Raw genomic sequence first — 15937 nt, 5'->3', positions numbered from 1 at the left:
AAAATGGGATTGTGTTTTATGAGACATTGTGAGCAATTCACTGTTGGTGTTAAACACGCCTCTTCAAGTTAAACACACCGTGCCATGGCCAATTCGCTCGCAGTCGCCCCTGTATTTAAGAGGCAGGATTTGGGCAGGCAGCCACAGGAAGCTTTCAGATGTAGTGTCGGTTAAAAATCAGGAGTGACATTTATACCTCCATCCATGTGAGAGCTGGCCCGCAGTTGATCTTGTTATCAGCGATGGCTGAAAGACGGGAAATGTATGCAGTGAGCATCAGGGAAAGTGTCTGTGGAGAAAGAACAGACACAGAGCAGGGATAATGAACAAAGAGACCATTTTTATCGCTCTCAGTGTGCTCCCTTTGAGAAAGAAGCCTTTGTTCCAACACAATAGCTTAGTTCCAACCTAGTGTCCTCATTGTCTGCTACCTACAAAGACAACTACTGCACCTTCTAAGGGAGCATCCTAACTGAAATGAGCCTCAAAAGACTGATTTCATATGAGCAACACAGTGTGACACATAAATAGATCTCTTTACAGGAAGCATGTGTGAGATGTTAGTATGTAGCTAAGCTAACTACAAAATACTCTAATAGGCATAACAAGTAAACAACACACAAATATTGCAAGAGATGACCTTCGGAAGTAAAAGTCCCATTTATTTTCTTCATATATATATTAGTAATTATAAGCTTTTGAAGACAGGCATACGGTGAGCTACGAAGTTTTTAATTAATGGTATCTGCTTTTATTAAAGACACCAGTCCATATTATTTCAATAATATTTAACGATGTCATGCATGGTGGAAAAACTACATTTCCCATGATTCTGCAAATAAATCTCCATTAATCAGAGATTTTAAACAAGCAAACTGCACCAAATTAACTCTTCGCACTCATGAAGCATTGCTTATGATTGTAATTGAGTGCTAAAAATACAGTTGTGTGTATATATGCATTTTGCTTTAAATTAAAGTTTGTATCGTTGGCTTAAAATTCTTTAATGAAGACTTAAAAAAAAAAAAAAAAAAATTAGAAAAATACTTCCTGAACCAAGGCTGCTGGAATAGTGGGTGGGTAGTGTTGCAGTCCATTGAGCAAATAGTTATTTTTTTTATTATTATTAGACTTTTTTACAGGTATTTATTACTCTTGGATGAATTACACAAACACCTCCATTTTCGACCACCATTTTTAATGTTGACTGCACTGGGATTGTCATCAAGGATAGATGTAGACAGATACACCTATATATGTGTGTGTGCGTGTGTGTGGTGAACCTACCTCAGCTCTGTCCTTAAGGCTGTCTATACGGGGCAGCTGAGGTAGCTGAGAGAATCTTCTATCATAGATACAGAGGTGGAGATGCTTGTCAAGGACTCTAAACTCTTCGTATGAACGCCTCACTATCCACTTACGACCCTAAGACACATGAAAAGCAACAAGAGTCAAAATAGGAAGAGCAGTCATTCTGAATAAAGAAGAGAGAGTTAGACTTACAGTCAAATTTCCTTGAGAAAACATTGAAAATGGATAACAATAGAAAAAAAGTGACCTTTTTAAAATAATAATTCACAATTATGGAATATGCCATATGTTTTTCTAATTTTGGGGGCTTCAAAATTGTTTTGCAAGAAACTAATTCAGCGAGGATTGAAGACTAGAGTAATGATGCTGAAAATTCAGCTCTGTCATCACTGTAATAAACTGCATTTTAATATAAATTTAAAATAGAATTATTTAATTAGGAATATAAGAATATTCCTCTCTGTCAAATAAAATAAAATAAAAATTTTGTAATGAGAAATCTTTTTTTTTTATGGATTTTTTGTAAATAATATGTAACTAATATCAACTTGGAAAAGTCCACTGTGCCTATAGCAGAACCATAATCTCTCTTTTGGTTTATACATTTCTATTGTTTCATGCTGCCATCATAACACCCCAGTGTTTGGTAAAGCAGGCTGAATTCAGTAGCTTATGTGTCTGTGGTTTGTAGATTTCATACAACTGTTAAACAATGAGATTTGCTCCAGTGGTAGAGCAAATGGTTCAGAAACAGCAGAGCAGGATTCTTCTAAATCCATTTAGCTCTTACACTTACCAGCACAAAAACAGCCTTTGAATTCAGATTTTTTTGAAGTTCTGTGGACGAGTGTAAAACCTCCCAGAGCCAAAAAAAAAAAAAAATAGCCCCTTTGTTTTGGTATGGTAAGAAATCCAGGACCAAAAGTGTTTACATTTTCATCTTTGTCTTCATCCTGGCCTCAAAATCCTCTTTTAAAATCCTGTCTTTTCCTAAACCCGGACACATTCCATGAAACAGATAAATTTCTGTGCAAACTGTATGCGGTTGGCCTCCCTGTTTGATCTGAAGCTCTTAAAGGTCTTTTTATAACTTCGCCGTTTTTCCTAGGCTTAGCTTTCGCTCTGTTGCCATAACAGATCAGTGAACCTGGGATGATATTTCTTCTCCTGTGTCACACAGAAAGGCCTACAGAGGTTCTATTTTTTTTCTCTCTGAAAATTTCTCTGTGAAACAAGCTTACCTGGCAACAGATCTGGACCAGATACACTGACTCCTTTGAGTCCAGGCCATTGTGTGTGAGGTCGTTCTGATCCTCAGATAAAGACAGCTGTGGAGAGAAACAGAAACCATAACTTCATACATCTATTAAAAATCACCTCAAGACCAGTTGGTCATTGCAAAAAGAAGAGTAAAGTTAGTTGTGAGAAAAACTGTAGCATCATTTATAAGTTATGTATGTATGTAAAATTCAAACAGATTCAAACATCTTAAAATACTCTTGTTGGGCCACTGTACATGGCCATTTAAATGTAAATCAAAAGAAAAGAATCTGATAAATATGAAAAATTAAATATGGTAAAGTAAAAAAAAAAAATGGCATTAACGTTGTCTTCTTCACTTCATATCCAAAAATTCAGCCTGCACTGAAAAACTTTTATCAAAATGCAAAGACAGTGTAAATTATTCAAGGCTAAGACCTAACGTGGTGCAGCGGCAATGGCTTTATAAATACTGAAGAAACAACAGGCCCTGATGAGTGACAAAGGGTATATCACCCCTCAACAGTGTCTGCTTCTTTCTGGATTCAAAAAACAACACTTCAGAGAATATTCTCAAAACACTGGTCTAGCTGCTCCAGAGCAACTTTATGAAGGACTTTCCTCTGAGGTTTCCACAGCTACTGGCAGAGCACATTATTATGTGATCCTCCTCTATAAAACATCACAACATCTACTTGTCCCTGAAAATATGAGCCAACCTGTGAGCCCAAAAGCTGATGTGATTCAAATTAAACATCCGGTAAGGCCAACTCCTGTGTAGTGTCTACTGTAATTTACTTCCCTGCATCATCTCAGTAATGCAGACTCCGCATTCATCATTAAACACAAACACACACACACATTAGTCTCTGCATTAAAGACAAGAACTGCATCCTATCTGATAAAAAAAAATCTGATCCAACACTTAGCCTCTTCAAACATGCATTAAACAAATGAAAATAAAACTAAAAGAAACTTACACAAGCTTAAATGACCTACTTAAGTACTGCGGTTCAGTAGAGCAATACAAACTGCAGGATAAGCACTTGATGTGCAGTAGGTCTGTCAAAATCTTTCACCCAAGAACAAATTACTGGACATAAGTCCATTAAATCAATGTAAACATTAATGCATTTCTACATCCTAATGCATTTGCTTGAATTGAACATTTTGGATCAACAGAACTGGTAACAAATCACAAACAAACAAACAAACAAATATTTAAAAAAATATTTTTTCTATTTTATTTTCCAGTAAAAATAAGTATAAATAATTTAGGCATGTAAATACACAAATAAATAAAACTGTAAAATATTAAGGATTATTTTTAGAGATTATATATTTTAAATTAAGTTGATTGCTGTGAAACTAAATGTGACAAAAATAAATTGAATCAGAATTTGTCAATAAGGGTTTATATATATATATATACTTAATATAGGAACAAAAATAAAAACAAGAAAAAAATATCTAGAAAAGAGTCATCTTACACAAGGTCTAAAACACTTCAGAGAAAAAGACAAATACTGCAACTCAACATAACACAAAATAAGACATTCAGTGTAACAGACATATATACACATAGGCCTATATACACGTATACATATATATACACATACACACACTTGTGTGTATATTTTCTACACTACACTGCATGGCTGTAGCCACATGACAAAGCAGCCAAGGATTTCCATTTGCTCAAAGAGGATGTAATTATTCCTCTCCTAATAAAACATGATGGATACTCACTGATACTCCGTCTGTCTCGTCTTATCAGCACACCCAGGCCCATTCTGACGGATCCAACCCGATAGTTCCCTATAATCTGGCACCTGAGCCTTTCCTTATTCAGCCTCTCTACCGATGTTGTGCATGGCTGCTGCACGCAGACGCAGTTACCCGTCACACACACCCCCACAGACCAGCAGCCTGTGCTCAGTCAGCCCAGCTCATCAAAATCAGACAGCAGAATGAAAATCAGCAATGTGCTGCAGTTAAGACATGTCCTGTCTGAAACACAGACCTTTTCCCTTCTTCATCTCCTGCAGTAGAGGGATATGCATTATGCTGTGTCTCATGACAACAAAAGAAGAGGACAAATATAGACATGAGGTCCCCCCTTGCTCCACCATCTTAGCCCCTCCCTGCGCTGGAAGTTGGCCCTCCCACTGAAACCATGCAGAACGGAGCTGCGCTCTCAGATACTGATCTCAGAACAGGACATGTACATCAATCTCTGATGTTGTTTGTAGTTTAGTGGTTCAGCGTTTTTAACATCAGGCATCCAGTGGTGATAATTAGTGAGTGAATTTCTTTATTTTAAAAAAGTAACTAAAAATATCCTTAAAAACAAACTAACATTATTGACATGTATTATTATTATGCTCTGTTATACACAAAATTATTAATATTTTCAGTATGATATACAGATTTTAATAATACACTCATTTGTCTAGAAAAAATATATATTTGATAGATTTCAATAATAAAAACATTTATATTTCACATTTTAACAGGAACAAAAAAAAGGTTTGGACAAGGTTTTTTTTATTATTTATTTTTGATATATTTCTTACTGAAACAGGAAATTAGGGAGTGGGACATACTGTATAAAAAAGAAAATGTCCTTTTTAAAAAATCATGACAAAATCAAGTTGGAATGCAGGCAAACTGCTATTTTTTCCTCCAAAAACATTTTATGTAATTTAATAAATTGCAGCATTTTGAGCACAAGCCATCTTTGTCATATTAACCATATACACACACACACACACATATACATACATATATATATATATACATATACATACATATATATATACATATATATATATATATACATAAACATACATATATATATATATATATATATACATAAACATACATATATATATATATATATACATAAACATACATATATATATATATATATATATATATATATATATATATACATAAACATACATATATATATATATATATATATATATATACATAAACATACATATATATATATATATATATATATACATAAACATACATATATATATATATATATATATATACATAAACATACATATATATATATATACATAAACATACATATATATATATATATATATATATATATATATATATATATATATATATATATACATAAACATACATATATATATATATATATAATATTTTTGGATTATTGTTTATTGTAATATCATGGGTTAAGAATTACTACAAATTGATTTCAAGGCTTCCTGGATGTTGTCTGGATGTTATAAATAAACTGAAATAAGAAATACAAATTTCCCAATGAGCCCATGTTATTCGGACCAAAACCTCTGAAATGCACTGTGTGATTATGATTAGACAAGCAGGAACTTCCCATGAGTCGTCAATATTTTTGGTTCATATTCCCAGAAGAGAAAGACTATAGATTTGTAAATGTGTACAGTATGTTATTTTGACAACTTCAAGGAGTATACTCACAAGTTGGCCTCAAAACAATCGTTAAAATCTGAATGTTGTGGTTAAAATGCCCCTTTGTAACCTTACCATGACAGGCCCTGTCTAAGCCACTGGTCTTGCAACTGTGATAAAAATGGGTAAAAAGTAGGTGCCAAAGGTCAACGGCCACAGCTTTATGTCAACAATCTGTGGATTAAAATTCCACTAGCATAACAAATTCCAGCACAACCTTTTTTAGTAGCAATGAACCTGAAGGAAATTCCTCAAGTTATATAAAAGCTAGAAAGAGTAACCCAGCCATCATGAGTTGGCTCTCCATCTGGAGCCACGGCTAATCTACAGTGCTGTAAATTACACAAGGGTTGTCAGCAATTAAATCACATGATGCATCTACCCCTAAAGATACATGCCAGGTTTACTGCATGTCTTTAAGATGAGCCCAAAGTCTCAGAGAGAAAAAGTTAATCAGGCTCCACTTCAGTCAAAAATATGATAAATCATAATCCAGCGCTGACCGACTACATAAACGTAGATCCTGAATCTGGTTCCAGGTACAACATATTCTACAAAACCACAATCCACCTACAATCCACCCTTAGGAAACGCTTTCTCACACGGTTTAGCAGGACTGTTTGTAGAACCTGCTGAAACCTGCAGGATTGGGTCCATCATAATGAAATGGTGGTGAGAGAGCGTTCTCTCCCTTCTGTCGGAGACGACTTATAGTGGAAAACACAGACTTAAATGTTCATTACAGCATCACTGAATTTGGCCCAGTGCTTCCTCCGTCTCCATCTCTTCCTTTGCACTAGTAGGGATGAGGCATCCTGAGCCAAGGAATGAGGATCATGCACACAACTTCAGTGAATGCAACAAAGGTCTACATAAAGATCCCACTGAAGAGATGTTAACTCAGTACCCTATTCTAGGACTGAACAGGTTTATAGGACTAAACACAAGGTTACACTACAGTAAAAAAAAAAAAAAAAAAAAAAAAAAAATTATATATATATATATATATATATATATATATATATATATATATATATATATATATATATATATATATATATATATATATAAAATTTATGAACTGCATTGTATTAGACGACAAAAAAAACAGCACTTTTTTGTAGTTTTAGTGTTCCTGTCGCTCAATTGGCCTTATCACTTGATAAGGAAATTATCAAGCGCAAGGTTGGGGGTTTGATTCCCCGGGAACACATGATAGGTAAAAAATTTATAGCCTGAATGTACTGTAAGGCACTTTGGATAAGAGCATCTGCTAAATGCTAAATTGTAGTTAACTATTATAACCCTGAAACACGTATGTAACGATACTATCTCCATACTCATCGGGAAGAAGGAGGCGGGAACCGGCGCACAATCAAAACACTTTAATAATTGAAAAATAAACACAAAACAGCACACCAGCCCCTCACGGACGACTGGTGCGCTCAAAATAAAAAGCAAACATAAAATAATGTCCCAGGCCTGGTCCTCTCTCTCGTCCTTCACTATAGTCGCTCCAGTTTTATATCCTTCCATCTCCTACTGTGGGACTCGATACCAGCGGTGGGGCGCAGGTGCAGCTCATTTCCAATCACTACACCTGGCCTCACTCCTCGTTCCCACACCTCTCGGCCCCGCCCCACTCGCCACAACGTATATATATAAAAAAAAAAATATCATAAAAAATACAAATAAAATTCCAATAAAATAAATCTACCAAAATAAATAAAGGAAAATAATATTTTTGCATTGTTTTCCAGTAAAATAATCTATTAATTTATCATTTATACAATTGGATTTAACATTCAATGTAATGGGTGTTTAAGTACAGAATTTAAAACTAATTTTGTACAGTCTGAATATTTTAGCAGCATATTCAAGGTTATTGAACAAAAAAAAAAAGGAATTTGTATAGTGAAATTACCAATACAGACAGAAACTGTGTTATTAGAAAGAATATGCTAATTAAACAAAATTGGTTAATTTGCATTTATTTTTAAAGATATTCTGTTGCTAATAATAATGACCAGGACTTGGACTCGCATTATGATTTTGAATTTAGTTTTGTTCAGATGTCCTCAGTACAGAACATGTTTCTATCTTGTGTCCATACTGTATAAGACAATTTTTATTATTATTATTATCATTATTCACACCGGACAAACAAAAGGCACCACGGCATGAAATTGCTGCTATCTGATACAAGTTTATTGATATAGTATCGTTCAACTGTAGAAATGCACATGAGCATTGAAGGCAACAAAAGAGAAGTAGTCCTAAAAGACATTCCTCCTGAAACGTCAAGTTTCTTAATTGCCAAGACTCCTCCAGCCCCCGGCCACAGTGTGTCAGTGTAATGCGCTCAGGAGACTCAATGTGATCGAACAGAACTGGAGTCTGTGTGACCTTGAGAGCTGAAAATGCAATGTGATAGAGGCGCAGAGCACAGAGCCGTGAGATGTGAGGGCAAACTTCCTGTTCCTCATCTATGACGCCATACACGGCTCATGATGCACATCATGATCGACTCTCAGAGCAGGATAATGTACATACAGCAAAGACTGAGGAGGGGCTCAGTGGTATTTACTGCTCTCTGCTGGAACCCATCAGCATTGAAATGAAAAGTCCAGTCTGATGTTTGATCAGAGACATTAGGAGTAGAAGAGCATTTATAAAAACGGAAGTGGCAATTGAAGTCCATGGCATTAATCATCATGGTTACTATGACCATGAACATCATATTAATATTAATAACATATTCCTGCTCACATTTACATATCGTCACATGTCTGTTAAGTATACATTATCCTGGCCTGTGCTGATAAAGTATGGGCAAGTTGCATAACAGAGATCATTTGCAGAAGTCTTGCTAGATTAAAATGGCAATATAAAACTAAACTGGGCTATTTTGGAGCATGATAGGTTATACTTACATTATACACAGAGAAATATAAAAAATGTAGGAAATGCAGGCAACAACAATAAATATGGTTAATTAATGTTTGAGCATATGCACATTTCAACAATGACGTTGAAGTCCACACAGCTAGCCAAGATGTTTTCCAGTCTGAAGATCTTGCAGGATAGCAACTAACCTGACAGAGACTAATGTGTATGGCATCTAACTTAAACCACAGGCCTAATTTCAACATGATGGATAATCTGCCACCAGTGGAACGAAAAGCACAGCCAAGAGCCTAATTAACACATCCCCGTCAACCCTGAGTGATCATGGCCTTCAGCAGAACTGCATTTACCATAAAAAGCCTCACCTGCACAGAGCCGAAGTCAACAATCTCATAGTGGAAGTGGGCACATTCTGCCAGCCTGGGAAAATGGCCTTTGGTGAGGGACAATCTGCAAAACAAAAACAGCTTATCAGTATTCTGTGTATGAAATAAACAAAACGGAGACACAACTCTTCCCTTTACGTATAAACGCCTACTTTTTGACGTTCTTGACCTTCATGCTGGCCGTGCTGGCACATGAGCGCAGAGAAGATTCGGCAGGCAGTTCAGGGACCATCGGTGCTCCTTGTGTCTGCGTATACGAACACGCACATGTAAACAAACGATTATGCAGCACTCTAAATGCATGAAGCGTGACATACAGAAAGACAGTACACACACACACACCATAACAGCAATGGCGTCCTCCCAGCCTGCAGTCTCCGCTGGCTGCGAGCTCCTATCTTCCTCCCCCTCATCCTCCTCTGGGTGGGGCCTTAAAGAAAAGAGAATTAGAGAGGGGTATGTTGAAATAAGCTTCTGCTATGACATACATACATACCTCCACATCGCATCACTCGGCACAAAGCAATTACACCAATGAAATTCCTGAGCTAGGATTGTTTTAAAGGGACAGTTTCCAAAAATAAGTTTTCTGTAGAACACAACATAAGATGTTTTGCAGAATGTTCAAGCTGCCCTTTTCCAATCGACTGAATCCATTTAGTGACCAGGGGTTGTCACATGTAAAAAAACAAAAACAAAACTTAAGTCGGCCACATGACTAGTACACTATATGCCAGATCTTCTATAAGCCATACAACAGGGAGCAGGCACACACACAAAAAAAATAAATAAATAAAAAAAGGCGGCGGGTGGAATACACTACATGGCTTTTGCCCTGATTTGCAGTCTGGAGGAGTCTAGACTAGTTACAGAAAGTCAAAGGCAGTCTGCAGATTTTAAGTAGACGACAGATTTAACAGAAAATTGCTATCTTTTTTTTAGCTCTACACCAATGTTCCCCAAATCCGGTCTAGGAGGGCCATTGCCCTGCAGAGTTTAGCTCAAACCCTGATTGAACTTGCCGACCTGTGATTTTCTAGAGATCCTGAAGACCTTGATGAGCTTGCTCAGGTGTGCTTGATTAGGGGTGGAGCTAAACTATGCAGGACACTGGACCTCCAGGACAAGATTTGAGGAACCTATTGCTGTGTCTGAAACCGCTCCCTATCCACTATATAGTGCACTTTATGGGTTGTCAGCCATTTTGTAGTGCTGTCCGAATTCTGGGTGAACGACTTAATTCCCTAGATTTGTCCACTACTTTTTACCCACAATTCATTCTGATTTCGAGTGTTTATTGTTTATTGTTTATTGTTAATTTGGATCCCCATTAGCTTCCACAAAGTGGTTGCTAATCTTCCTGGGGTCCACAGAGTTGCACAATACAAAAACCAATGTACACTCGCTGAAGCACTATTTCCCACAATCCAATGCGGAGTACCGTCGAGCTGGAACGCGAGAGCGGGAGCAAGCGAGTTTGAATGAGAGATGAAGTTTACATCTTTATTATTTCTGTTTTAACATTTTTCCTACATTATTTATATTAAAATATGTTATGAAGGCAATAACCCAGTTTAATATTTGACTAATTTACTGAGGTGGCATCGTTGTTAACATACAAAACTGATGATAATTTGGTGGATAATTTACATTTTTTCGTTAATAAAAGTTAGTGTATTCTGTTGTAAAATTAACGGTCGCCTGAGGACGCTCATCTGAGCTCAAAACGCTGCTTGAGCGAGTTTCAAGATACTAAAAATAATAAATACATAATTATGAACTTGTTTATGTGTGTTTCTTTTTGTTCTCAGTACGTTATTTTAATAGCATTTAATGATTATGAACATATAAGCATTACAAAAAAAAATATATAACGTTACCATCGATGAAACCACAAAGCTGACGCAGAGGTATGTATAACTGCAATATAAAGTAATTTTGAGTATTATTGCTATTAGTATTATTTTCTAAAATTAGGTACAAGTAATATAAAAGTACATATGGAAATGTTTTTGCAACAGCTCCAAGTCTCACGCGCAGTGTAGGCTATACGTCACTGTCCGAATCCGTTCACTTATTTATTTGTTCACTCCTTCCTGATTTAGTGAACTCAACTGCCATACACTACATAGGGATTAGTGTATAAGTGAATGAGTGAGCGATTTCAGACACAGCTTATGACTCTGTCCATTTGAAAAATATCAAGCGTCTTTCATTTTGAGCAGATTATAAAGCACATATCGTTTTCATCTGTCATGCGTCTTTGTTGTGTTTTGAGCAACTTGAAAAGTCTGTTAGTGTGTGTGATCCTCATTTACTTTGTGTATGCTGCCAAGTTTTTCCTCTACAATCATTTATAAAATCGGCAAGTGTATATGCCTGGTGTTTTAAAATATGGTTATGTTATAATAGCTGTGCCGTTTATTTCAACCTTAAGTTGTTACTTGGTGAAAAATGAAAAAAATAAATAAATAAATAAATAAATAAATAAATAAATATATATATATATATGTGCTTTTCTGTCCTTGTCAACCACAGCTAGGACATTTATCAAAAAAAAAAAAATTGTGTTTGACAGAAGGAACGACATGAGGGTGAGTGAATAATAATTGATACATTTGAATTAAAATGTCATAACTATGTCTTCCAGTGAAACGATGCTTGACTTCTCCAAACATTTGTCTGCTTAAACCAACTGCAAACTCGCAATCAGATCAGCTTCTATCCGATCAACAACCAATGGAAAGAACAAAGTCCCTTACATACGTTTTTCTTTCTTTTTGATAATCCATTTCGCACCCTAAATGACAATATAAACATTTCTGAAAAAAATAATAAAAAATTATGAATTATCATTAATAAACTCCTATTATTACCCCATCCCCCACCCACGCTTTTTTTTAAGCTTTTTGCGGACCCAAACCCAAAACTCCACGAACAAATAGCTCCTATACTGTATGTCCCAAGCATGATACATTCCTTCTGACCCAGTGCCTTTCCTCAGATTTAGCTGCCTAATCAAGCACGACATGCAGACATTAAACTAAACAAGTTGAGGGGCACCTCTCATTACACTGAACTCATGACCCGTGGGTGAGGAAATAACCAAACAATGAGTTACAAGTTGATCATGGCCAAGCTGTGTCAATAACACAAGAGTAAACCTGCACAGCAAACATGCCAATCCTAATGCATTTTCAATGGGTTTTAGGATCTTATATAGGAAAACTACAAACTCTGTTTTGTTAATGAGCGTACTAAACCTTATATAATGCCTTCAGTCACTTAGTAAAGCCGTTTAGGATGTGCAGTAGTTAAACTGCTCTTCTGATGGATCAGATTATACACAAACCTATTATGTGAGAATATAACACTATCTCCGCAAGACAATCGTAATGAAGTATACCCAAAAGGTACATTCATTTCTAGTCTTTAAAAGTAAAAGCTCACCCTTCATTTCACATTCATATCATGAAATGATCAGTCCATTTCAGAAAATCTCCAGAGTATTACCCAGTTCACCCTGCAGCTGAGAACATGGCCAAGAGGGTCGAAACAAGGAAACATTATAGAAGATCAGATCAGTGGCCGTAAGAAGCACACTATTGTGTGTTTTTCAATCAGTCAGTCAGTCACAAATGAATCACCCTGAATAACAAAGAACAGGGCTAAAGTGTAACTTGAAATATGATGCACTCCAGGGGTAAGGAAAGGTGAGCTGGAACAGCTATAAGGATTGGGAAGCCTTTAGAAGGGGAATAAAAGGCTAGAGTTTTGACGATTCATTCAGAAGACAATAGACAGAGTCAGTGATTTTGTTCCAGAACATCCCACACTCCCCCTTCTTCTGACAGATTAGACTACTGTGAGACTGAATGACAATGCCTGATCCTGTTCATGGAAGAAAGAGGCTAAAGTTTACTGCCATTTTAAAGCCACAGGTGCAACATAATGACAGATTAGGGAGTTCTAAATTACAATCTACTGGTCAATGATTTATAAGAGCATTCACAATAAATGCATGGTAGGTTTTATTATATTTAGTCGATATTAACCTTTTTTAATGAAAATCATTGAAATTTGTGTCACGTTTAGTCTTGTTGCACGATAATGGTTAAATAGTCATGACTGTTATTATAAAAATTGCAATTCTCAGTAACGACTTCTCAATTGAAAAACTGCTGCTCATGCCATTGAATGAACAAGATATTTTGATTTTAACAAAAAAAAAAAAAAAAAATGTTATTTTTTGTTGTTGTTGAACAATTTTTGGGAAAGTGTTTACATTTTAAACTACATATTAGTTTTGTATTTTCATCAAAATTATTGCGTGTTGATATGGTCACATTATTATTATTTAATGATCTTTTCACAGTCTTGTAGCGTATCAGACCAGGACCAGGCAAATTAAAGAGTCGATCAGGATCGTGGTTGAAACACGAGCTGAATTCCTCAGAAAGGCAACAGGATGTTGTAAATCATTCCTAGTGCCACAAGGCAGAAGCTAGATAACCAACCAACCAACTCTTTCATGGAACAGCTTTCAAAATTAACACCATTAGAACAATTATTGACAATTTCAATTCGGAGAAGAGATTGTCAAATTTGGGGCAAGTAATCAAGATTGGTGGTCAAAGAAATGCACATCCGACCATCACATGTAAACCCATGAGAGTAATAAACAAGATCCTTGGAACCAGACTGAAATTCCTAAGGTGACCTTTTAACCTCTGGTCTCCATAGAACATCTTTATGTCAGAGAATGGCACAGGAACTGTATTTTCTAGATGTAGATGGACCAAAATGAACTCAAAATGACTTCTAAATGAATATCAGTCCATTGCTTAACTCCATATTCATTTATATGTAACCCACTCATTTAACTATCATGTTTATAATCACTTATTGTGTATGTCTTTTAATAACTATTGGATAGCTTAAGGATTCAGATTCATGTTTAGTATGTATGTGTTTGAATCTGGTTGCTTGAAACGTTTCTGACCATCAGTTATTTGTCAAATGTGTCATATTCTTGTTATAGGAATCATTTCCAAAATTATACCCTGCAAGAGCCAGAAAATTCGGACCACGTACTTGATAAGATAACATAAGATTTATGATACCCCGAGCAAAGACGATATCTAATCGGTTAAGACAACATTTGAGGTGTGGCCTAAAAGCCAGTTTAAATACTCAGGACACCATCAAAATTGGCTTTTAGCTTTTAGCTTGCTTCTTAGCTTTTGCTATCAGTCGTGCCGGCTTTTAGCGTTTGCTTTTAGTCATGACTTTTAGCGTTCTTTGAGCGCGGTTCAAGTATGCTTCGGCCTGCATGCCTGCTGCTACTTAGCCACGATGAGAAGAAACACCACCTAGTCTCGTCAAACATTACTTATGTTCTTTTTCTTCAGTTTCTTTTCTTTTCCGTTTGAGAGTTTCGTGTTCTGAGTTAAGTTTTGTAACGCCGTGTCTGACCTCGAGTGCCCGTTCAACTTCAACCAGCCCACAACTCCACATCTTCAGCCAACACCCAACCACGGGCTTCCCAAGACATCACTTCAAGGACTACTGAACTTCCAGCCAATCAGCAACCTCGGGAGCCCCCTTTCTACGACAACAAAGGGACACCTTTACACAGGTGACGCAAGTACCTCCAGACTCTCATCTTTACTGGTGTACCTAATATAATTTTAACCTCATTGAGGAACTCAATGCGAGGGCTAATTAAGTGATTGATGGTTGTTCATGTCTATACAATTTAACGTACTGCTGTAAACTTGGGATTTCACATTTTCATTCTCTTAAACAAATTATTCCCTAACTTTCTATCTTCCTGCGACTTGTATGAATGCGTGAGTGTGTGTGCTTATGTGTTAGATTAGTTTATATGTCTTAGATTTATCTAATAAAGCCTTATTCATCATACTGAAAAGAGAAGTATCTTGTGTTTTGTGCTTACAAGTTAATGTTTAAACTGCCGATCTTGTTACTGTGCTAATTGATAGTGTTTTCACTATACTTTGGATATTAATATCCAGCGCAGATTAGATGTTAAACGGCTCGTTCAGTGAATCGCAGGGCATCTCAGTGACCAGCCGTGAAACATTGATTCTGTTCAAATTGACCTGTTCAGTCTTATCATAATCAAATGAATAAAAATAATAAAGTATTACAAACAAATTTCTATAAAATATATACTTTTTTATTTTTATTTTTATTTTAATTGAACTGTTATTTTGACTTTATTTCTATTTAAAAGACTTTAAATTTACTTTTGAAAGAATATGTCAAAGTTTTGTCTGGGTCTTAAACAAGTCCTTAAGAGTTTGTCATTATAATAACTTCTGTCTCATGACATTAAATATTGGCCAGATCAAAAGGACATTTTTCACCATCAAGCGAGTCCTGCAATTTTTTGGTGCTTCTTCACCAATCAATAAATATCCATGAGTTAATCTAATATGTCCAATACGTTAATACACAACTTGGTAATGCCTGGATTATCTTTTTTTTTTTTTGGCACAGTTAGCAAAATTAAGAAAACAAAAGAAAAGTTAAATATATATCTTTTAATGAATATAAAATGTCAAGTAAAA

At 35.8% G+C, this 15937-nt stretch overlaps 2 protein-coding genes across 3 annotated transcripts in view; both read right to left on the bottom strand.

Annotated features, from left to right (window-relative positions):
• Positions 1–15937, bottom strand: part of LOC128029298 (protein turtle homolog B-like) — a 165372-nt gene that overhangs the window by 80426 nt on the left and 69009 nt on the right. The gene's annotated exons all lie outside the window — the stretch shown is intronic.
• LOC128029297 (rho GTPase-activating protein 32) overlaps positions 1–15937 on the bottom strand; it is a 29415-nt gene that overhangs the window by 8852 nt on the left and 4626 nt on the right. Inside the window, exons 3-8 of one of the 2 annotated variants that reach the window (XM_052616988.1) lie at positions 9684–9771; positions 9494–9588; positions 9321–9405; positions 2553–2639; positions 1288–1425; positions 197–289 (exon numbers count right to left, since the gene is read on the bottom strand). In XM_052616988.1, the coding sequence (XP_052472948.1) occupies positions 197–289; positions 1288–1425; positions 2553–2639; positions 9321–9405; positions 9494–9588; positions 9684–9771 (586 nt within the window). Of the gene's footprint in view, positions 1–196; positions 290–1287; positions 1426–2552; positions 2640–4320; positions 4641–9320; positions 9406–9493; positions 9589–9683; positions 9772–15937 lie in introns of those variants that run through there. The other variant, XM_052616989.1, reaches the window with a different exon arrangement.

This window comes from Carassius gibelio, chromosome A15, assembly GCF_023724105.1.
Source record: "Carassius gibelio isolate Cgi1373 ecotype wild population from Czech Republic chromosome A15, carGib1.2-hapl.c, whole genome shotgun sequence".
NCBI classification, from domain to species: domain Eukaryota; kingdom Metazoa; phylum Chordata; class Actinopteri; order Cypriniformes; family Cyprinidae; genus Carassius; species Carassius gibelio.
Note: the sequence above shows the minus strand (reverse complement) of the source record. Positions and strands in the feature narration are given on the sequence as shown.